The sequence below is a fragment of the Somniosus microcephalus genome, chromosome 34, assembly GCF_052327205.1.
Source record: "Somniosus microcephalus isolate GS21.2 chromosome 34, FLI_Smic_1.0, whole genome shotgun sequence".
In the NCBI taxonomy this organism is placed as follows: Eukaryota; Metazoa; Chordata; class Chondrichthyes; order Squaliformes; family Somniosidae; genus Somniosus; species Somniosus microcephalus.
The window spans coordinates 9044949-9069741 of NC_141020.1; the positions used below are offsets into that span (position 1 = coordinate 9044949).

Below are 24793 nucleotides of genomic sequence, written 5' to 3' on the forward strand. Positions count from 1 at the left end.
GAGTTTTTTTTTTAAATTACAAATAGGTTTGATAGGGTGGATACAGCAAGCCTTTTCCTCTGGTTGGGTAGTTAGTGATAAGGATCCTCATTTTAAAATCATCACAGAGTGGTTAGGAGAAATCTCTTCATGTAAAGGGTTATTGGAACACAGAATGCATTGCCACAGGTAGCGGGGGCGGGGGAAGAGGATCGGGAGCAGCGATCGGGTCCTTTAATGAGGTGTCGATGGAACACTCCTGCTCCTCCCGGCTCCACATTCAGGTAAGTTACTTATTACTGTTATAAATCTCATCATCATAACGAAACTACTCATGAAATAACACTGGACGGCCAGCTGGTGGCGCTGTCCAAGGAGTATAAATACTCGGGCGTGGGCCCAGCTTTCCAGGGACATTTTGTAAGACAAGGAACTAGTGAAGTACAACTAGACCTCCATGTTTTGAAACAAGTTGATTAAAGCCTTGCTTTATACTCGAACCAAGTGCATAGTGAGTTTTATTACATCACTTACCTCCTTGGTTGGCACATGGTCAGAGAATGAATTGGAAAAACCAACGAGAAATATTCCACAGGAAAAGGCAAGTTACAGTACAACCCAAATTACACCTCTCTGCCACATTTGAGCATAAAGGATTCTGTGGGTTTTATAATTACAGGTTTGAGGAGTTTAACTCGAAGAACGATCAAAAGGAGAAGTAAAGTCTCGGGTGCGAGTACTTTCTGTTGAAATTATTACCCTTTAGAGAGAGAAGGAAGTGATTGTCTTGGCAAAACGTTCTTTAAATGTCAACTTGATTGGCGATATGAAGAGCTTCCAGGTGTCTCCTTCAGCTAAGCTGCTTCAGTGGTCCTGCTACAAGGAAGGTCCTGAGGAGGATGAGCGAAGCACATCTCAAATCCAGTCCGAGGGTCGCTCCGCAGCCATCTAACTCCAGGAGCTAAGGATACAGGCTCGGAATGCTAATGCTCCGGCCTAGGCAACACTTTTCCAGAGCAGCCTCCAGTCAGTTTGAAGACATGGGGGGAAAAATTGAGTTGCGCCCCATTTGGGGCACTAATTTCGCCGGGAGCGCCCCGAAACAATTAGCACCCCTGCAGCCAAAATTCATCGGCAGTGCCCCATAAGGGAAGCGCCCCGCCTCCCTCTTGGCAGTGGGGCCACCAGGGATCAGGGTGACGGCAAAAGAGCCCACGGCAAACAAAGCAACAAAAATGGCCGCCCGGCACCTCGCCTTTAATTAGCGCCGCCCCGGCCACAGGTAGGCACCCCCCCTGACCCTGTCAGACATAGCGTCCGGCGGTAAGTTAGGGGGCGCTACCGAAGATCGCGAGCGGGGCGCTGCGCACGGCGATGACGTCATCACCAGCGGCGCAGCGGGGCGCTAACAGTTACCGCCGCCGCTAACCTCCCACTGAATTTCGCGGGAGGTGTTGGCGGCGTCGCGCCTGGGCGCTAGTTGCATTGCACCACGTTAGCGCCCTAGGGAGGTGCAATGCAACTGAATTTTTCCCCCATGCCCTCTACAGTTTGCAATGGAGCCAATCCAGCCATTCCCCCACTAGTGAGATCAGCAGAGAAGCCGCGCATAGAGCAAAACTCGAAGCAAGGGACTACATGACAGTAATAACGTTAACATTGTTTTACAAATTCAAGAAAACCCAATTAGACTTATTTTTTTCTATAAATAGGAGGGGGGATAAAAGAGTAATTTCATTAAAAAGTAACCCTGTCCCCGGACTTAACTTCCCCTTTAAAGAAGTTGGGTTTGTTTTCTTTGGCAAAGAGACTTCAAAGATGATCTAAAGTTCAAGATTATGAAGTTTTCACAGTATGCACACTGCCTCACATTCAGTGCTTGTTGAACTGTACCATCCTTTGTTCCTTTGATAAGGTTGGACATTTACAGCTCAGAAACTGGCTGTTGGGCCCAACTGCTCCGTGCTGGTGTTAATGCTCCACACGAGCCTCCTCCTGCCCCTCTTCATCTCACCCCATCAGCATGTGTGTTTAACCAGCATCCCCTTAAAATCATGATTTACCAGAATTTTTAAAAATGTTTTTTTTTAATCAATTTTGTGTTATGCACATCGATACTTAACATCTACGGGCGATTTTGAGTAAGATACTGTTCCAATCCCAAAACATCTGAATAAGAGTTTCCTTGGCATTAGAAAGGTTTCTTTGTGGAAAGCAGTATGTCGTTCGAGTGAAACAAGTCAATAGTGCTGAATGTAGGTTAAAGGAAGGCCGATTACTGAGAGATAGGTTAATAAGCGGTGTTGTCCTGGCCAGCTCGTCCTGCGCAGATATTGGCAGTGACACATCTTAATGTTGGATGGCCCCAAAAGTCGTGGGAATAAAATTCAATTGGTAAACCAATCTCAGCACGCAGCACAAAACAGAAGGGTATTGTCAGGAAAAGCAGATCTCGTCAGGGAATTGGAGGATATTCAGACACAACTTTGTGTTGCCGTGGTTTCCAGCAAAGAGAAAAGCGTGCTGGCTCGCAAAGGAAAGACTTGCATTTATGTAGCGCCTTTCACGATCTCAAAATGTCCCAGAGCGCTTTACAGCCAATTTTTAAAGCTTGGTCACTGTTGAGATGTAGGAAACCCAGCAGCCAATTTGCGCACAGCAAGCTCCCAACAAACAAGCAATGTGATGATGACCAGATAATCTGTTGGTTGAGGGATAAATATTGGGCCAGGACACCGGGGGAGAACTCCCCAGCTCTTCTTCGAAATAGTGGCTGTGGGATCTTTTACATCCACCCGAGAGGGCAGAGGGGGCCTCGGTTTAATGGCTCAGTAACCCAATGCTTCCTTCTTGGGGAGGTAGGCTGGAGGTTTTTCATTTCTAACAATCAACGTATCGTTGCACCTTCAGGTATCAGTTGACATTATACTGTGCGATATTAGTAATGAGCACATCAACAAGTTTGTAAAAGTAGAAGAATTTCATACAAAAGGGTTTCAAACATTTGTTAAAATAGCAGACAGAAGAATATCAAACTCATTAATGCACTAATTAGTTACATCACATGTTGTGATTTCAACCCATGAGGTGGAAATGTGATCTGCCGGCGTGATTTGGGGAATTCAATCAAGTTCCGGTATCTGAGTGAGTAGGACTGTGGGGAAAGAGCTAATTGGAGAGCTCTTTCAAAGAGCCGGCAGAGGCACGATGGGCTGAATGGTCTCCTCCTGTGCTGTGTGATTCGGTGGCAGTAAGCCAGGAAAAATCGTGCTTTTTCTTTTAGATCCAAATAACAAGGCACAAGAAAAAAAGACAATGGCCTGGAATTTGCGGTCAGTGACGAAGCGATGGTGCTCGCTGCTGACCTCGAAGAAAGCTGGCCCACAAGGATCTAGCGATCTCTGTGCTGTGAATTTCAGCTCTCCCGCCCGTAGTTCGAATCTGCCGCTAAATCAAGTGAATCCTAAACGCCCAGCAACAGCAATGTCATCATGCTGGCTAAGCAACCAATCACATTGAAGAATTCTGACAGACAGCAAACCAGGAAGTAAAATGCACAGATTCGAATTTACTTTTTATAAATTTTACAGAGAGAGTGAGATAAAGTTGGGGCATACACATAGGATTAAGGCAGAAGCTGAAATATCATAAACAAACATTTTAAAAAACTTTTTAAAACCTTTTAATTCTTAATCATATTAAATGCAAAAATTTGCCATCGCACAAATATAAAATTAGTTTTTCAGGGTCAGAGCAGTTGTTCAGCAGTCAATAGGTTGTTAAAAACCCAGTTTCAGAAGGGTAATGATGGCGAGCGCTAGCAGTTTCACGGTCATTACTGCCGCAAGATCCGGGCCAAGGATTTTGTGGGGTAGTTGCACGATGAAAACCCCTCACCCTGACCGCATGGAACTGCTGAGAGATCCAGGCTTTCAAACCACTACAAATCTTAGCAACAGGACATATTGTTGGACGGGCACCTGTAGCCCTCATGGCAGCAGCTGATGTGTATCTATTTTTTTTTAATCTACATACAATTGCACTCAGTTTACTTCTTGTATCACGAGGTATTGTCCCATCCTCCATAAACTTGAACTCATTCAAAGCTCTGCTGCCCATATCCTATCCCGCTCACCAAATCACTCGTGACTTTGCTGACCTACAGTATGGACTCCCAGTCCCCAATGTCTCCTATTTAAAATTCTCACCCTCATATTTAAATCCTTTCTTGACCATGTCAAGCTCTCCTCCAGTACTATAACTGCCCATCACCACCACCCAGAAGTCTCCATTCCTCCAACTTGGACCTCTAGTGTATCCTCTCCTCCCTTCACCCAGTCATTGGTGGCCATGCCTTCAGCCATCTCGGCCTTGGAATTCCCTCCATCTCTCTCTCTCCCCTCTTACGAGCCTCTTAAGTGTTAGTGTGGCTCAGTGGGTAGTGCACTCGCCTCTGAGTCAGAAGGTTGTGGGTTCAAGTCCCACTCCAGAACTTGAGCACATCAAAACTAAGCTGACACTCCAGTAGTGCTGAGGGAGCGCTGCACTGTCGGAGGTGCCGTCTTTCGGATGAGACGTTAAAACCGAGGCCTTGTCTGCCCTCTCAGGGGACGTATAAGATCCTATGGCATTATTTCGAAGAAGAGCAGGGGGAGTTTGTCCTGGGGCCAATATTTCTCCCTCAACCAACATCACTAAAAACAGATTACAGGAAACTCTTTTTTATCCGGGACCGGCGTGGTGCCGGTTTATCAAGAAGTCCGGATTACAGAGAGGTATAGTAAAAGGTACGAGAGCCCCGTACACGGCAACAAATCCAGGCTTCCCTGTTGCTTAGCAACAGGTGCAGGAAACCCGGTTACACGGCCACAGATCCAGGAACGGCCACTAATATGAAGTAAAACTTACCTGAACCTACTCCTGAATTTTGCCGGTTAACAGAGATTGCCGGTTATTTTTTTTTAGGTGCCGGTAAATCGAGAGTTTCCTGTATCTGGTTATTTTCACATTGCTGTTTGTGGGAACTTGCTGTGCGCAAATTGGCTGCCGCATTTCCCACATTACAACAGTGACTGTACTTCATTAGCTGTAAAGCACTTTGGGGTGTGAAAGGCGCTATATAAAGGCAAGTTTTTCTTTCTCCTTAAAACCCATCTCTGACCAAGATTTTGGTAACCCTTCCTAATAGCTCAATCGCTGGCCCAGCATCCACTTTTGTCCAATTAGGCTTCTGTGAAGCACCTTATTAAAGGCTGATATAAATTCCAGCTGTTGTTGTGTGCAAAAAGGTTTCTGCATTTGCCTACACAACAGGCTCTGCACTTCAAAAGCAATTTATTGATGAGAGGCGGTTTTAAGAAAATGATCTCGTATCATTGTAACCCAGGTATGACTAATTGGTCTTCTAATTTATGAATATTGATGCCATGCACTAAACCATCAATTTGTGGAGATTGCACTAAACAATTCAATTGCTGGTGTGAAATATTTATTAGTACTGTCTATGAGCACCAGCTGAAACAGTTATAACCGATACTACATGCAGGGTGTATCATTTCCCCGTGACATTTTTGGGAAGCAGCACAAGACACACAAAAGTGTCAGCCGTGGCTCAGTGGGCAGCACCTTTGCCTCGTGAGTCAGGAGGTTGTGGGTTCAAGTCCCACTCCAGAGACTGGAGCACAAAAATCTAGGCTTGCAGTACCGAGGGAGTGCTGCACTGCCGGAGGTGCTGTCTCTCGGATGAGACGTTAAACCATGGCCCTGTAAAAGATCCCATAGCCAAGGGAGTTCTCCCCAGTGTCTTGGCCCAGAACTTGGTGTCGGGGGCTTGCCGCGCGTGCAAGCCCCCGATCTGCACTCACCCGGCGCGCTGACATCTGAAGCCCGGGCCTGTTTGCATTTCCTGTCCCTGGCCCGGTTCTGATGTCAGCGCGCAGTGCTTACCTGATCCAGCGGCGTAGTTAGTGCGATGTGCCGGCTGGGATCAGGTGAGCACTGTACAACCAATCAGGGGAGGGGAAGGTTCATTCATGAGTTTGAGAGTAATAGCTGTCAAACTCATGAAAACTACGGGGGCCCAAAACACTATTTAAACTTTAAATAAAAATTTAAAAAACATCCCAATCATTAAATTAAGTATAAATAAGTTTAAAAAAATAATTTAAACAAAAAATTTTTTTTTGAAAATTTTTTTTTTAATAAAAAGGGTCTAAAACTAAAAACTTACCTTATTGTAGATTCTTTAAAATAATAAACCTGTGGGAAAAAAATTCTAAATTACACTAAAACACCACTTACCTGTAAAAATAAATACTTATGTGTGCTTTTTACAAGCGTAAAGACCGGAGGCCTTTACACATGCGCAAATCCCCCAAAACAGAGGAAATCCAAGACGCACGCGCTGCCCCCTACAGCGCACGCGCTAGCCTCTTCACCTCTTGGGTTGGAGGAGAGGAAATGCCGGTTTTCAGCGCATGCGCTGTGCATGCTGAAAACCGGCATTTCCTCCGGCCAGACGCGTGAGTACCCCTTCCGTACTCACGCGTTTGGGGAGGAATTTCTGGCCCATTATCCCTCAATCAACAGCACTAAAAAACAGATGATCTGGTCATTATCTCATTGCTGTTTGTGGGAGCTTGTGTTCATGTGCCTGAACTGCTCGACATTGCAGCTGGCATAGGCCCATTTGGCACATCCATGCAGGAAGAAAAACTTGCATTTCCCCTCAGGTCCCATGCCAGAGACTTGAGCACAAAAATCCAGGCTGACACTTGAGTGCAATACTGAGGGAGTGCCGCACTGTCGGAGGTGCCGTCTTTCAGATGAGACGTTAAACCGAGGGCCCCGTCTGCTCTCTCAGGTGGAAGTAAAAGATCCCACGGCCACTATTTCGAAGGAGAGCAGGGGGAGTTCTCCCTGGTGTCCTGGGCCGACATTTATCCCTTAATCAACATCGCAAAAAAACAGATTATCTGGTCGTTATCTCATTGCTGTTTGTGGGAGCTTGCTGTGCGCAAATTGGCTAGCACGTTTCATACATTACAACAGTGACTACACTTCAAAAGTGCTTTAAGGCACATTGGGACATCCGATGCTATATAAATGCAAGTCTTTTTTTTTTTACAAGTCACAGGAACCAGACACCATTTCGGGATGGAACTACCATCGCCATGGTAAACCGTAACTTCTCTTCCTCCAGCTGTACAAAGAACAAATAAGGAATTAGCCGTCGCGTAGACATTATATAGCACGACAATTAGAAGTGGTTTTCGTGGAGAAGAACAGGCTCCTGCCTGGGAGGCATGATTATGATGTAATGTAGATGAGGGGCTCACAAGGTCACAGGGTAGATATGAATGAGGAAGGCCACCTCATCATCCAGACCGAACGTGCAGTCCCCTCATCACAGCATCCAGCGGTTTAAGTGATTCCAAAGCTTTTTGCCTCCATCAACCTAACCAGAAGTCCACTGCACATGCCGACCATTCTGTGCGAACAATTTACTCCCAGATACTGGTCCCAAGTGGGCGTTGGACTCCTACCCCAGTGTTTAAAAATGCTCCAGTTTCCTTCCCTCTACTCCGGGAGAGTTTTACAGGCGCGGCTGATTTCCAACTCCAGCTGACCATTCTTCATTCGTAAACCTAGAAAAGGCTCCTTGACTTTGAAAGGCCTCACAATTGAGTCCTTTTCTGTCCCGATCAGGCATTCACGCATGCGCACTTTCCAGTGGGGGGGGGGGGGGGGGGGGGCTGGGATTCCCCGATCGGTAGGTGGGTGGGAGGGGCTGGGACTCTGGGTGCTTTTTCCTCTGCCTAACCCAGGACTCTGAGGCCAATTATAGTCACCCCGCCCCACCCGAGACTAGCCAACTCAATTATGAAGGGTTTTGATAGAGTAGACGGGGAGAAGCTGTTTCCAGTGGCAGGAGGGTCGGTAACCAGAGGACACAGGCTTAAGGTTATTGGCAAAAGAGCCAGGGGGTGGCAGGGGGAGGAAAAATGAGGATTTTTTTTACACAGCGAGCTGTTGTGATCTGGAATGCGCTACCTGAAAAGCAGATTCAATAGTAACTTTCAAAAGGGAATTGGATAAATACTTGAAAAGGAAAAATTTTGCAGGGTTGTGGGGAACGAGCAGGGGGGAGTGGGTCTAATTGGAGAGCTCTTTCAAAGAGCCGGCACAGGCACGATGGGCCGAATGGCCTCCTCCTGTGCGGTATGATTCTACAAACTCAGCAGAAAACAAGAATGGAAGAGGAGATCTACCGGTCTGGATGGCTTTACCCCTTAGGCCACAGGGAAGCACAGGAGATAATTTCTGTACAAAATGCCGTGCCTCTTTCCTACCTTTTCGCAGAAGACACCTCCTTCCTGGGCGAGGATGGCGACTGAGGTATAGCATTGCTTCTTTTTGGAGGTGTTGCAGTTCCATTGCTAAGGGCGGGCTTAGAGGGCAATGCCTGCATGAAGAGACGAGCTACAAAACAGAACCAATATTTTTTTTTTTACAACGGACAGAAAAAAAATCAAATTGCGATTCAGCAACAAGCAATTCCAGGAATCCTCTTTCCTCCCCCGCACTTTCCCCCCACCGCCCCTCCGACAAAGTCTCGAAGTACTTTAGAAGGGAACAAGGCAATGTTGAGCAGTGGAAGGATTAGGGGAGGATGGAACACAGAGATAGCTTCTTAACAACAACTTGCATTTATACAGCGCCTTTAACGTAGTAAAACATCCCAAGGCGCTTCACAGGAGCGTGGTCAAACACCCGAGTCACATAAGGAGGAAGTGATGGGCTCAGGTCCCCGAGCGTCAGCCAAGATGCTCAAGGAAGCTGTTGAGGGGGAGACAAGTGAGGTCAAGTGGTTTTGGGGAGCAGAGAGGGCTGAGCCTCCTCCAGCTGCGGAGTGGCAAGACCGGAGAACGGGCAGTAATCCAGTGGCAAAGGAATGGAGTGTGCAGCTGGGACAGACACCTAAAGAATATCACCCAGAAGCAAGGGCGGAGTGAGACTGTGGGAGATTGGGAAGTGAACAAGAGGGTCGTGAATTCAGTACAGTGGCGGGGCAACCAGTTTGACAAGTGTTGGACATCCTGGAGAATTAAGGGTTAATAATCGAACTTCCTTGTATCTTGGAGTAACAGGCTTTCCAAGATAAACAGGATGGCTTTGAAGTGTCGGGAGAGGAAAGCGTGGCTTGTCCTCTTCTTTCAGTGTCTGTGTTGTATACGAGAAATGCTTGTGCAAGCAAATAATTGACAGTAGTGACATCAGCCATGAGTGATTAAGGTATAACTTTAGAATGGCTAGGGTAGTAAACATGGGTAGAGGGATCCATTAACTATGGAGCAGGGGAGTTCTCCCCGACGTCATAGAATCATAGAATGGTTAAAGCACAGAAGGAGGCCATTCGGCCCGTCGAGCCCATGCCAACCCTCTGCAAGAGTGCTTCAGCTAGTCCCACTCCCCCGCCCTTTCCCCGTAGCCCTGCAAATTTTTTTCCTTCAGGTGCTTATCCAACTCCCTTTTGAAAGCCACGATTGAATCTGCCTCCACCACCCTTTCAGGCAGTGCATTCCACATCCTAACCACTCGCTGCGTAAAAAAGTTTGTCCTCATGTTGCCTTTGGTTCTTTTGCCAATCACCTTAAATCTGTGTCCTCTGGTTCTCGACCCTTCCGCCAACGGGAACAGTTTCTGACTATCTACTCTGTCCAAACCCCTCATGATTTTGAACACCTCTTATCAAATCTCCTCTCAACCTTCTCTGCTCGAAGGAGAACAACCCCAGCTTCTCCAGTCTATCCACGCAACTGAAGTCCTGGCTAATATTTGACCCTCAGCCAACATCACTAAAAGACAGATGATCTGGTCATTATCACATTGCAATTTGTGGGAGTTTGCTGTGCGCAAATTGGCTGCCGCGTTTCCTACATTACAACAGTGACTACACTTCAAAAAGTACTTCATTGGCTGTAAAACGCTTTGGGAGGTCCGACTGGTGGTCGTGAAAAGCACTATATAAATGCAAGTCTTTCTTTTAGTACAGAAAGGTAACGGTTAATAAAGCCTATTCTTCAAAGAGGTTAAGAACAGTTATGTCAGGAAGTCTTGTTTGAGGGATGTAGCTGTTTTCAAAGAATTCGGGAATAGATACGTCATGAGGTCTTATCTGTGACATGTACTTTTGATGTAGGTAAAATACATTATGGTGTATAAAGGAGCATGGTTTTCAATAGGTCTTCAGAGGGCTCGAAAGATAGAAATAAAAAAACCAAAAAGCCACTCTGTGTCTAGTTGGGCCGATCACTTACACTAGGCATCAATAAAGTCTGTTCCGTATACTCCACCATCAAGTGTCCCGTGCTTACTCGATACGTGTTGCAAACCAAAAGGAGGAAGGAGGTTAACTGCTAACAAGCAAGTTTAATAAAGCAATCCTGATTAGGTCATGAACAGCTCAAAATAAACTCCAGCCTTCCGATTCCTCCCACGGCGTCGGTTATGTGTATACTAAGCCAAACCTTGTGAGGCTTCGCTCGGAGGGAGGAGCAGACTGCGGGTCAGAGAATGTGTTACAGCCATCGCCAGCCCGAGCTCAGATCTAGCAAGGTCCGTGCCAGCAGTGAAGCTTTATAAAATTACCCATATATTAAAGTACAGTACCATAGAATGATGCAGCACAGAAGGAGGCCATTCGGCCCATCGTGTCTGTGCCGGCTCTTTGAAAGAGCTCTCCAATTAGTCCCACTCTCCCTGCTCTTTCCCCACAGCCCTGCAAATTTCTCCTTTTCAAGTGTATTTCCAATTCCCTTTTGAAAGTTACTATTGAATCTGTTTCCACCGCCCTTTCAGTTGGGCAGGAGGGGGCTCTAGTGGCAGAATTGCAGAACTGCAGCATTAAAATGCAAGATAAAGGGGGCGAAATTCGGTCCTTTGTGCCTGCAGTTAGCGCCTCTGGGGGGACACTAATGGTGCGCAAAGGGCTTATCGCCCAGGGGAGGGGGCGATACTAGCGCCTCCCGAGAACTTTGGCGGGGCGCTGCTGAGGCGCTAGCCGATAGAGCCGCACCCCGCCGGTAGTGCCCCGGGCCGCTGCGCCGCCGGTGATAACTTCAATTGCCGTACACCGCGACCCCTTAGGGCTCCGCCCTGTCCCCTGACCGCCCCGCGGCAGAGATTCGGCTGCGACCCACAAGGCTGCCGCTGGCGATGTTAGCGCCAGCCTGACGGGTCACGATCCGGGCCAACCTCCGCTCGCGGGGCGGTATTTAAAGGGGAGAGCCGCACCGCCATTTTCTTCTTTTGGCAGACCTCTAAGTCGGCCCTTTGCCATCGCGCAGCCCACGGCACCGTGTCTCGGTGCCAGGCTGCACCCACGGCACGCCACCCCGGTGGCCTAGTGTGGGTTATCGGCGGCCCTGCAGAGTGCAGGGGAGGGGCGGTGAAATGTGTCAGCATTACGCAGCGTGGCCGTGTAGCGCTCCGGCATTAGAGCGCTTTGCGCCCCCGACACCACCCCCCCCCCCACCACCAAGAGGAAGTGGAGTGCCCGAGATAGCGCTCCACTTTCTTTCTGGAGCGATAAGCCAAATTTAGCGGCCGGGGCAGTACTTCCACGCCAGCCACTAAATTTCCAGCGCTAATTCGGGGCGTAACTAAATTTCACACCCATACTTTCCTAAAATAATATTTCCTCCCCTTCCTTGAATCTTCCCACAAAAGGCAATGTCCACCCTCAATTCAGCAACAGAACACAATGAAGCCAGGCAGTACACTAGCTCAGGACTTGTAATTGCCTCCATAAACTCCTTCACCTCTCCACTATCTTTTAGAAATTCATTCTGGGGGTATAGGCGTCACTAGCAAAACCAGCAAAACCAGCATTTATTGCCGATTCCTAGTTGCCCTTGAGAAGGTGGTGGTGAGCCACCTTCTTGACCCGCTGCAGTCCGTGTGGTGAAGGTGCTCCCACAGTGCTGTTGGGTAGGGAGTTCCAGGATTTCACGACCTCAGGACTTCCCAAAGCGCTTTATTGTCAATGAAATACTTTTGAAGTGTGGTCACTGTTGTAGTGTAGGAAACGTGGCAGTCAATATGCACACAGCAAGCTCCCGCAAACAGCAAAAATGTGATAATGACCGGATAATCTGTTTGGTTGAGGGATAATTATTAGGAATAACTCCCCTGCTCTTCTTCGAAATAGTACCATGGGATCTTTTACGTTCACCCGATTTAACGTCGCATCCGAAAGACGGCACCACCGACAGTGCAGCGCTCCCTCAGCACTGCACTGGGAGTGTCAGCCTGGATTTTTGTGCTCAAGTCTCTGGAGCGGGACTTGGACCCACCACCTTCTGACTCAGAAACAACAAGAGTGCTACCCACTGAGCAAGCTCTTAACACTAATTCTCCGAGCTGCAGTCTGTGCTCGCCAAGCTCCTCTCGGGGAGCGAAGGCCCTCAAGCTGAGGTTTACTACACACATAACTGATACTGTGGAAGGAATTAGAAAGCTGGAGTTTATTTATCTGGAAATCAGATATTGCTGTGGTGCTTTCCCCAACACCCTGCCATGGTCTGTTGACATTCACCGTCTAGATGCAGGAAGGATGTTCCCGGTGGCCGGGGAGTCCAGAACCAGGGGTCCCAGTCTAAGGATAAGGGGTAAGCCATTTAGGACAGAGATGAGGAGGAATTTCTTCACCCAGAGAGTGGTGAACCTGTGGAATTCTCTACCACAAAAGGCAGTGGAGGCCAATTCATTAAATATATTCAAGAAGGAGTTAGATATATTTCTTAAGGCTAAAGGGATCAAGGGATATGGGGAGAAGGCAGGGACAGGGTACTGAGTTTGGATGATCAGCCATGATCGCATTGAATGGTGGAGCAGGCTCGAGGGGCCGAATGGCCTACTCCTGCTCCTATCTTCTGTGTTTCTATGTCTAGGCTGGCACGTGAAGAGTGGCCGGCCATTTTAGCAAGGGATACTGGAAGGCTGCCAACAGCCACTCCCCTCCAACCTGAGTCAGCACCAAGGAGATGGCCGGAGGGGGGGAAATCACTGCTTCAACGTACCTCTGGCGGGCACTCTCTTATTCAGCAAGGTATGCTGCTCCTCAGCGCGAGTCAGCCGTCGGACCACGTCTGCGAGCGCAGCCTTCAATACCTGAATCTCATCGTCCTGCAGCTGCATTCGCTGCTCAAGGTAAGAGATGCGGTCGTCAACATCCATGCTACTTGCAGCCGATACGCTGTCATCTGTAAAAAAAAAGTCAAAACAGAAAAAAAAGACAAACTCTCGATTTCTCAGCTAAAAGCAGCACCACTGGATGTGGGTTTACAGCCACATCCCAGCTTCAACAGAGTGCCCTGGCATGAAAGAACTTGTGTTTCTATAGCGCCCTTCACGACCTCAGGACGTCCCAAAGCGCTTTACAGCCAATGCAGTACTTTGGAATTGGTCACTGTTGCAATGTAGGCAACGCAGCAGCCAATTTGCACACAGCAAGCTCCCACAAACAGCAATAATTACCAGATAAACTGTTTTGGGTGATAGAAACATAGAAATATAGAAGATAGGAGCAGGAGTAGGCCATTTGGCCCCTCGAGCCTGCTCCGCCATTTAATGAGATCATGGCTGATCATCCAAATTCAGTACCCTGTCCCTGCCTTCTCCCCATATCCCTTGATCCCTTTAGCCTTAAGAAATATATCCAACTCCTTCTTGAATATATTTAATGAATTGGCCTCCACTGCCTTCTGTGGTAGAGAATTCCACAGGTTCACCACTCTCTGGGTGAAGAAATTCCTCCTCATCTCTGTCCTAAATGGCTTACCCCTTATCCTTAGACTGTGACCCCTGGTTCTGGACTCCCTGACCGTAGGGAACATCCTTCCTGCATCTAGTCTGTCTAGTCCTGTTAGAATTTTATACGTTTCAATGAGATCCCCTCTCATTCTTCTAAACTCCAGCGAGTATAACCCAATCGACCCAATCTCTCCTCATACGTCATTCCTGCCATCCCAGGTATCAGCCTGGTGAATCTTCGCTGCACTTCTTCCATGGCAAGAACATCCTTCCTCAGATAAGGCGACCAAAACTGCACACAATATTCAAGATGTGGTCTCACCAAGGCCCTGTACAACTGCAGCAAGACATCCTTGTTCCTGTACTCAAACCCTCTCGCTACGAAGGCCAACATACCATTTGCCTTCTTAACCGCCTGCATGCTTACCTTCAGCGACTGATGCACAAGGACGCCCAGATCTCGTTGCACTTCCCCTTCTCCCAATCTATTGCCATTCAGATAATAATCTGCCTTCTTGTTTTTGACACCAAAGTGGATAACCTTGTTGAGATACCGCGGCAAACGTGGGAGTCGAGACCAGAGCTATTGAAAACACAACTGCTTTATTCTAACCACATGGCAAAACAGGAACTAGAAAAGCCCGCGCATCCACTTAAATACTTCCCAGACAGGAAGTGCTCCCGGCAGCCTGTCCCTGCGGGAAACAAGTTGCTGGAGGAAAGGGCCCCCGGCTGGGGGCTTCTGCTTAGACTGTCCGTGCCGCCGTGAGCGGATTATGTCCAGTGGTGGCGTGTCGCCACAGAGCTCCCCCCAGAATCCGCTTAGGAGGAGTGGACGAGTCGTGACGGTGGTCTAATGGTTCTGCCGCAGCGGCTCTGAGTGGTCGCCGGTCTAGTTGGTTGGGTCGGGCGGTTCGCCGCCGGCTGTGCTGGCTTGCCGGGGGGACGGCCTCTAGTTGGAGGCTGGGCCACGGGGACCTGTTCCCCTGGTTGTGTGTGTGCTGGTTTCAGCCGGTCGATGGAGACTGTGTCGACCCTGTCGCCGAGTCGCAGCTTGAAGACCTTGTCCCCGGTTTGTAGTACCTCGTACGGTCCATCGTACGGGGGTCGCAGGGGCCCGCGGTGCGCGTCGTGTCGCACAAAGACAAAGCGCGCCTGCTGTAAATTTGGCGGGACGTGAGGTGCGAGTTCGCCGTGTCGGTTGACCGGAAGTGGGGCGAACTGCTGAGCGGAAGAGAAAGAGTTGAGCCGCTGCTGTTCGGCCGACCAAGGCTTGTTAGGCTCCGGGAGGAATTCGCCTGGGACGCGCAGCGGTTGTCCGTAGACTAACTCCGCTGCCGAGGACTGGAGGTCTTCCTTGACCGCGGTGCGTAGGCCGAGTAGCACCCACGGTAGGCGGTCAGTCCAGGTACTGTCCTGCAGGCCGGCGCGGAGTGAGGCCTTGAGTGACCTGTGGAAGCGTTCACAAAGCCCGTTGGCCTGCGGGTGGTACGCCGTGGTGCGGTGGAGCGTCACCCCGAGGTTGCGTGCTGTGGCCGTCCAGAGTTCGGAGGTGAACTGGGCGCCTCTGTCGGAGGTTATGTCGGCCGGTACGCCGAACCTCGCAACCCAGGTGTTAACGAACGCCCTGGCGATGTCGGCTGTGGTGGTGGAGGTCAGCGGCACTGCCTCAGGCCAGCGTGTGTAGCGGTCGACCATCGTGAGGAGATAAGTTTGACCTTGCGATGGCGGCAGGGGACCGACGATGTCGACGTGTACGTGGTCGAAGCGGCAGCTGGGTACCTCGAAGTCTCCCAGGGGTGCTTTGGTGTGCAGCTGTACCTTAGCCCGTTGGCAGGCGAGGCAGGAGGTGGCCCAAGTCCGAACATCTCTGCTGAGGCCGCGCCAGACGAAGCGCTTGGAGAGGAGTTTGACGGATGCGCGGGAACCCGGGTGAGAGAGCCCGTCACAACCTCGCATTTATCCACGTTATATTGCATCTGTCATGCTTCTGCCCAATCACCCAACCTGTCCAAATCATACTGGAGTTTCTCAGCATCCTCCTCACAGCACACACGCCCACCCAGCTTTGTGTCGTCTGCAAACTTGGAGATATTACATTTAGTTTCCTCGTCCAGATCATTAATATATATTGTGAATAGCTGGGGTCCAAGGACCGATCCTTGCGATACCCCACTAGTCACTGCCTGCCACTCGGAAAAAGACCCGTTTATTCCAACTCTTTGCTTTCTGTCTGCCAACCAGTTCTCTATCCAAGTCAATACCTTGCCCCCAATCCCATGTGCCTTAACTTTACACGCTAATCTCTTATGCGGGACCTTATCGAAAGCCTTTTGAAAGTCCAAATACACCACATCCACTGGTTCTCCCTTATCTATTTTACCAGTTACATCCTCAAAAAATTCCAGTAGATTAGTCAAGCACGATTTACCTTTTGCAAATCCATGTTGACTTTGTCCGATCCGGTCACTGTTTTCCAAGTGCTCTGCTATTACATCTTTTATAATGGACTCTAGCATTTTCCCCACTACCGATGTCAGGCTTACCGGTCTATAATTCCCCATTTTCTCTCTGCCACCTTTTTTGAACAGTGGGGTAACATTAGCTACCCTCCAATCCATGGGTACTGTTCCAGAGTCTATCGAATTTTGGAAGATAGATGTTGGTTGAGGAACATTGACAGAACAGCCCTGCTATTTTTCGGAATAGTGGCCGTGGGATCTTTTACGTCCACCTGAGGGGGCAGACGGTTTAACATCTCATCCGAAAGACGGCACCTCCTGACAATGCGTCACTGGGAGTGTCAGCCCAGATCTTTGCGCTCGAGTCCCTGGAGTGGGACTGGAGGGGGAAATGCACGTTTTTCTGTCTGCGCGGAGGTGCCAAAGGGCCCAATGCAAGCTGCAATGTCGAGCAGTTCAGGCACGACCGCCGGCTTAAATGCCAACCACGTCGAACCACCTCGCCAGTGGGACATGGTTAAAGGCAGGGCCCAGGCACCTCCTGAAGTGTAGCAACAGGGCCACCTGCTGGTGGCAACCAGCACCATCAGCAATTGAAAGACACACCAACCAATCCAAGGCACTCAAGTGCTCTTCTGACTTTGCGCTGCCTCCTGTGGGAGACAAGCTGTTAATAATGCTCAAGATACAAAAAGAAAATCTGAAACGCAAAATGCACAGCAAGGCATCAACCTACTTTTTTTTGGGGGGTGGGGAGGGGGGGAGACAGGCTGCTGTTTCAGGTGCGTTCCGTCAAGTTTTCTGAAGGTGCAACAGCCAGAAAGATGAACCCATTTTTCCCCCTTTCAGATGCTGTCCGGCCTCTTGCGCCTTTTCGCCATACTCTTATAGAGATAGCTAAACTCGAGAGGATAAAAGTGGTTCCAAACTTTTTTGAAGCAGTCACGTAAGCCTTTGAATTCTTGCAAAGCAGAGAGTCCGTCCGCCCTCCCCCCCCACCCCGCCAAACTTGCATCAACCTGGACACTAATCGCCACACAACACGGAATCTACAAGATCCGAAGAGAGACCATGGCCGCCCATTTGGTTGCTCCCAAAGTTTGGCGGGGGGGGGGAACCCACACGCGACTGCATCGCTCATATCCCTCGATCAACGGAAAGAAAATAATTGAAAAACAATCAATTCCTAAAAAGAACTTTCCAAGCCTTGTGGAATAGGATGTTCCAGGATTGAACTGACCTGAAAAAAACTTCCCCAAAGGCCTTTTGGATTGCTTGCCCGCCGACTTACTGGGCTAATCTTAGGGGAGCAAAGCACGGCAACGACCGATTGCAATAGGCAGCAAGTGCAGATACATATCGCTTTGCAAAATAAAAGTTTGTTCCTCCAGAGCTCAAACTCAAACGTTCATATTAAAGGCTGGCTGCTGGGTTGCAGCAGCATTAACAACGAGGCACTTCAGCGAGTAGTTGAACGCAGCTGAGACCCAGAGCTTCGAATACCCACTGGAGATTGGGTCACTTTCACCTTGAGAATGACACGACAGCAGAGTTCATGCCTTCATCCATGCCTTTGTTACCTCGAGACTCGTCTACTCCAGCGCTCTCCTGGCTCAGCCTCCCACCTTCCACCCTCTATAAACAAGCTCATCCAAAACCCTAATACTGCGGACGCTGGAAATATCTTTTGTTTCCATTTTTTTCTCCCTCTCACATGGCAGCTGTCTTTCATTCTGCCAGTGCCATTTACTTCGGCAGTCCCTCGGAACCGAGGATGACTTGCTTCCACATTAAAAATGAGTTCTCAGGCGACTGATGAGTCCAATGCGGGACCTACAGTCTCTGTCACAGGTGGGGCAGACGGTGGTTGAAGGGGCGGGTCGGTGTGGGGTGCTTGGGTTGACGTGCGCTCCTTGCGCTGCCTGCGCTTGGCTTCCCGCTTGCTCCCGGCGAAGAGACTCGAGGTGTTTGGCGCCTTCCCGGATGCTTCTCCTCCACTTTGTGCGGTCTTGGGCCAGGGATTCCCAGGTGTCGGTGCGAATGTTGCACTTTTTCCAAGGAGGCTTTGAGGGTGTCCTTGAAGCCTTTCCTCTGCCCACCTGGGGCTCTCTTGCCGTGCCGGAGCTCCAAGTAGAGCGCTTGTTCTGGGAGTCTCGTATCGGGCATGCGGACGATGTGACCCGTCCATCGGAGCTGATCGAGCGTGGTCAGAGCTTCGATGCTGGGGATGTTGGCCTGAGCGAGAACACTGACGTTGGTGCGCCTATCCTGCCAATGGATTTGCAGGATCTTGCGGCGGCAGCGTTGGTGGTACCTCTCCAGTGCTTTGAGGTGCCATTTACACTTCATCTAGAGCTATCTTTTGTTTCTTAACTTGTCCCATTCCCATCTCCTTTTGCCTTGCACCATCTCTTAAACTCTCTTAATGTCTCTTAATCTCTCCTGCCTTCCACCCTATCACAGACCTTCCCTTTTGTTCTTTCCTCCCCTCCCCCCTTTCCCTGCCCTGACACTTGCTAAAAAACCTGTTCCATCTCCAGCTTTTTCCAGTTCTGACGAAGGGTCATCGACCTGAAACGTTAACTCTGTTTCTCTCTCTCCACAGATGCTGCCTGACCTGCTGAGTATTTCCAGCATTTTCTGTTTTTATTTCATCCAAAGCTCGTCTGCCAGTGTCCTAACTCACACCGAGTCCCGTTCACCCATCACCCCCTGTGCTCGCTGACCTACATTGGCTCCCCGGTCCAGCAATGCCTCGATTTCAAAATTTGCATCCTGGTGTTCAAATCCCTCCACGGTCTCGCCCCCCTCCCTATCTCTAAATTCCTCCAGCCCTACAAGCCTCCGAGATCTCTGCGCTCCTCCAATTCTGGCCTCTTGCGCATCCCCAATTTTAATCACTCAATCATTGGTGGCCGTGCCTTCAGCTGCCAAGGCCCTAAGCTCTGGAATTCCCTCCTTAAACCTCTCCATCTCTCTCGCTCTCTCTCTTTCCTCCTTTAAGACTCTCCTTAAAACCTACCTCTGACCAAGCTTCTGCCCCAATATCTCCTTATGTGGCTCGGTGTCAAATTTTGTTTGATAACGCTCCTGTGAAGTGCCTTGGGACGTTTTGGTATATAATTGCAAGCTGTTGTTGTTGTCTGCAAGCAGGTCAGACTGGGTGCATGGTGAGGTCAACTTTTTTGTGGAATAAACATTTTTCAAAAGAACAGGCAGAATACCTAAAATAAACAGCCCACGTCCTAGAATCTATAAAAGCTGGTTTTATATTATAGGTGACAGGAAGCCAGTGGGTCTCCCTCCTCCTATTCTTCTTAGGCAGTCCCTCGGAACCGAGGATGACTTGCTTCCACACTAAAAATGAGTTCTCAGTGATGCGCTATCAATTACTCATAAAAGACTGAGAGCTAAGAGAGTAACTAAAGGCTTTTATTAACAAAAGAATGAAGGTCTGCCTCGAGTGGTCGACCGGTCCAGAAATACAAAGGGCTGGGGAGCAGTCACCTTTATACTAGGACTTGTGGGAGGAGTCAGCCGAGGCATGTACACAGTGGAATACAAACAGTGGTTTACCACATTCACCCCTTGTTTAAAATTGAGTCCGGCGGGGTGAAGTGTATTAAAAGTTAGTGTATTGGAGTCTCTCCGGAGGTCTTGTCTGCCGCTGTGATCGGCGTGGCGACGGCAGGGGTAGTGGAGCTTCCGGCGTCGAGTCCTGCGTAGGCTGTGGCACAGGCGTGTCGTCCTCGTAGATGTCGAGCGGGTCGCGGGGCCCAGGCCTGCCGTCTGCTGGGGCTGGATATCGGATCGTGGGGGGGGTGGTAGTGGGTAGTGGGTTACTGCGGCCCCCGAGGGTGCAAGGTCTCTTATGGAGACTGTGTCCTCCCGCCCGTCCGGGTATGCAATGTAAGCATACTGGGGGTTGGCGTGGAGGAGGTCGACCCTCTCGACCAGGGGGTCTGTTTTATGGGTCCTCACGTGTCTTCTCAGTAGGACCGGCCCTGGGGACGTCAGCCATGGCGGTAGCGATGTCCCCGATGTGGACTTCCTTGGGAAGACAAACATTTTCTCATGAGGGGTGGCGTTAGTGGCAGTGCAGAGCAGTGACCGAATAGAGTGGAGCGCATCAGGGAGCACATCCTGCCAGCGGGAGGTTGGAAGGCCCCTCGACTTTAAGGCTAGCAGGGCGGCCTTCCAAACTGTCGCATTTTCTCTTTCCACCTGTCCGTTCCCCCGGGGGTTGTAACTGGTGGTCCTGCTTGTGGCAATACCCCTAGTTAGCAGGTACTGACGGAGTTCGTCGCTCATAAACGATGAGCCCTGGTCGCTATGGATATAGCTGGGGAAACCGAACAGGGTGAAGAGGTCGTTCAGACATTTAATGACCGTGGCACTGGTCATGTCCGGGCAGGGGATGGCGAACGGGAAACGGGAGTACTCATCAATAATATTGAGGAAGTACACATTGCGGTCGGAGGAGGGGAGAGGCCCTTTAAAATCAACGCTCAGGCGCTCGAAGGGGCGAGTGGCTTTTATCAGGTGGGCCCTGTCTGGTCTATAAAAGTGCGGTTTGCACTCAGCGCAGACTTGGCAGTTCCTGGTCATGGTCCTGACCTCCTCAATAGAGTAAGGCAGGTTGCGGGCCTTGATGAAGTGGAAGAACCTGGTGACCCCCGGGTGGCAGAGGTCATTGTGGAGGGCCCGCAGTCTATCGATCTGCGCGCTGGCGCAGGTGCCACGCGATAGCGCATCCGGGGGTTCATTGAGCTTCCCGGGCCGGTACAAGATCTCGTAATTGTAGGTGGAAAGTTCGATTCTCCACCTCAAGATCTTGTCATTTTTGATTTTGCCCCTCTGCTTGTTGTTAAACATAAAAGCAACTGAACGCTGGTCAGTGAGCAGGGTAAATCGTTTTCCGGCCAGGTAGTGCCTCCAATGACGCACAGCCTCCACAATCGCCTGGGCCTCCTTCTCAACAGCGGAGTGTCTGGTCTCCGGGCCTTGGAGGGTTCGTGAAAACAAGGCCACGGGTCTCCCCGCCTGATTGAGGGTAGCGGCCAGGGCAAAGTCGGACGCGTCGCTTTCCACCTGGAAGGGGATGGATTCGTCCACTGCGTGCATGGTGGCTTTGGCAATGTCCTCCTTGATACGGTGGAAGGCTAAGCGGGCCTCTGCCATCAAGGGAAAAGAGGTGGACTTGATCAGCGGACGGGCCTTGTCCACATAGTAGGGGACCCACTGGGCGTAATAGGAGAAAAACCCTAGGCACCTCTTCAGGGCCTTGAGGCAGTGGGGCAGTGGGAGTTCCATAAGGGGACGCATCCGGTCGGGGTCGGGGCCGATGACTCCGTGTTCCACAACACAGCCAAGGATGGCGAGGCGGTTTGTGCGGAATATGCACTTCTCCTTGTTATATGTCAGGTTCAGGAGTTGGGCGGTGCGGAGGAATTTTTCGAGGTTTGCGTCATGGTCCTGCAAGTCACGGCCGCAGATGGTCACATTGTCCAGATATGGGAAAGTGGCCTGCAACGCATTTTGATCTACCATCCGGTCCATCTCCCTTTGGAAGACGGAGACCCCGTTGGTGACGCCAAAGGGAACCCTAAGGAAGTGATAGAGGCAGCCGTTTGCCTCAAAGGCAGTATACTGGCGGTCCTCAGGGCGGATAGGGAGCTGGTGGTACGCTGATTTCAGGTCAATGGTCGAGAAGACGCGGTACTGCGCGATCTGGTTGACCATATCAGCTATGCGGGGGAGTGGGTAGGCGTCCAGCAGGGTGTAGCGATTTATTGTCTGGCTGTAGTCGATGACCAGGTGCTGCTTCTCGCCGGTCTTAACGACCACAACCTGGGCTCGCCAGGGGCTGGTGCTGCCCTCAATAATCCCTTCCTTCAGGAGCCGCTCCACTTCGGTTTTAATGAAAACCCTGTCCCCGGCACTGTATCGCCTGCTCTTTGTGGCGATGGGCTTACAGTCGGGGGTGAGGTTAGCAAACAGTGGGGGGGGGGTGACTCTGAGTGTGGAGAGGTTGCACCTGGTGCGCGGCGGGCAATTTGGAAGCTGCTGGCTGCGGACTGTGAGTGGGGGTAGGGGTCCACCGTACGCCATCGTAACACTTTTAAGGTGGCACTGAAAATCTAACCCCAGCAGGACGGCAGCGCAGAGGTCGGGCAGGACCAGAAGTTTAAAATGATCGTACACAGTCCCGTCTACTACGAGTGTCACCACGCAGTAGCCGCCGATGTCCGCCGACTGGGACTCGGAGGCCATAGAAATCCGCTGGTGCGCAGGCAGGACTGGGAGAGAGCAACGCCGCACCGTGTCGGGGTGGATGAAGCTCTCCGTGCTCCCAGAGTCAAAAAGGCAGATTGTATCGTGACCATTTACCTTAATGTCCATTGTGGAACTGGCCAGCTGGTGCGGTCTCGCTTGGTCCTTGAGGAGCTTGATAGCGTCCGCGTACGAGGTCGCGTCTTGGATGACCGAGTACACTCGGTGGTTCACTTTGGAGGTCAGGACATCCAGTTTGTCCTCGTCCAATTTGATTGCTGCGGAGGCGGTCAGGAATTTTTCGAAACACTTAAGCCAGTGAGTAAACTTGGTGGATGAGTCCGCCTCCCGATGATCTAAGTCCAGGCATGCTGGTGTGAGGATCTTCTCCATTATAAAAATTTTGTTAATAAAATTGATGCGCTATCAATTACTCATAAAAGACTGAGAGTTAAGAGAGTAACTAAAGGCTTTTATTAACAAAAGAATGAAGGTCTGCCTCGAGTGGTCGACCGGTCCAGAAATACAAAGGGCTGGGGAGCAGTCACCTTTATACTAGGACTTGTGGGAGGAGTCAGCCGAGGCATGTCCAGGCATGTACACAGTGGAATACAAACAGTGGTTTACCACACTCAGGTGACTGATGAGTCCAATGCGGGACCTACAGTCTCTGTCACAGGTGGGGCAGACGGTGGTTGAAGGGGTGGGTGAGAGAGTGTTTGAAGACCAGGACCTCAGACCCGGCACTAAGCTCATGGTCTACAGAGCAGTAGTGATATCCGCCCTGCTGTATGCCTCAGAGACATGGACCATATACAGCAGGCACCTCAAAGCACCGGAGAGGTACCACCAATGCTGCCTCCGCAAGATGCTGCAAATCCATTGGCAGGATAGGCGCACCAACGTCAGTGTTCTCGCTCAGGCCAACATCCCCAGCATCGAAGCTTTGACCACGCTCGATCAGCTCCGATGGATGGGTCACATTGTCCGCATGCCCGATACGAGACTCCCAAAGCAAGCGCTCTACTCGGAGCTCCGGCACGGCAAGAGAGCCCCAGGTGGGCAGAGGAAAGGCTTCAAGGACACCCTCAAAGCCTCCTCCTATTACACATCCAAGCAATAAACACACCGAACCAATGGCTTCATGGATCCACACAGAACAATATACTGCCAAGAGCAGTCTAATGACTCATGATGGGCAGCCCAAGTAGGTAGGACTTAATAAGAAGGGATTCGGTGACAAAATGAAACCTACTTTTTACACTGGAGTTTGGTTAGTTCATATTCTGGGATCTCAATGCTTGTCAGCCAGCTCTCCCTGGTTACGCTGTTAAATCTTGGTCCCTTATTCAGCAGTGGAAACCAGGCCGGGGGGGGGGTGGAAGACAGTTAAAAAAAAAAGACGGCTGCGACTTACCCGCCATGCCCTGATGTTAGCCTGCTCTTTTGAACAGGAAGGCAGCGGGGTCCCATTTTAAATATGCAGTTTAGGGCCCCGATTTTAGTCGGAGGCCTGAACAGAGGGGGGGGGGCGGCGATCAGTGATGGCTTCCCTGTCAGACAGACCTGCCGGGAGGGGTATCGTGGGCCAGAAATGGCCCAGGCAGGTAGATCTTTTAATTATTTATCCTTTAGGTGTCCTTGTGGGCCAGGAGGAGCAGGGGTGCTCCACAAAGGAGGCCTCGGGGCCTCTGTTGCCACCGTCACCCCCCCCCCCCAACACCACTTATTTAAGTGGCAGGGTCCGATTCCCCCCCCAGCCGCCGAATTCCCGCTCTCGCCCGCCGGTCAGGTCGCGGATCTGGCCGGTTTCAGGCAGGTCGCCGAGAAAATTTAGGGCAATGAGGTCCGGCTGTTAAGATCAGCTGGGCCTTGACGTCCACAGACTCCCTGGGTTGGCTGCCCCCTGATAAGTGGCAGGTAACATTCGCGCCACACAAGTGCCAGGCAATGACTATCTCCAACAAGCGAGAGTCCAACCACCGCCCCTTGACATTCAATGGCATTACCATCGCCGAATCCCTCACCATCAACATCCTGGGGGGTCACCATTGACCAGAAACTTAACTGGACCAGCCACATAAATACTGTGGCAACAAGAGCAGGTCAGAGGCTGGGTCTTCTGCAGCGAGTGTCTCACCTCCTGACTCCCCAAAGCCTTTCCACCATCTACAAGGCACAAGTCAGGAGTGTGATGGAATACTCTCCACTTGCCTGGATGAGTGCAGCTCCAACAACACTCAAGAAGCTCGACGCCATCCAGG

The 24793-nt window shown here is 50.5% G+C and overlaps 1 protein-coding gene across 3 annotated transcripts in view; it reads right to left on the minus strand.

The window, feature by feature from the left end:
* Positions 1-13151, minus strand: part of LOC147096735 (echinoderm microtubule-associated protein-like 1) — a 109690-nt gene extending 96539 nt beyond the window's left edge. Inside the window, exons 1-2 of one of the 3 annotated variants that reach the window (XM_085973345.1) lie at positions 13062-13150; positions 8331-8460 (exon numbers count right to left, since the gene is read on the minus strand). In XM_085973345.1, the coding sequence (XP_085829471.1) occupies positions 8331-8449 (119 nt within the window). In that variant the 5' untranslated portion in view covers positions 8450-8460; positions 13062-13150. Of the gene's footprint in view, positions 1-8330; positions 8461-13061 lie in introns of all 3 variants that reach the window. The other 2 variants (XM_085973343.1, XM_085973344.1) reach the window with 2 other exon arrangements.
* Positions 13152-24793: the final 11642 nt, after the last annotated feature.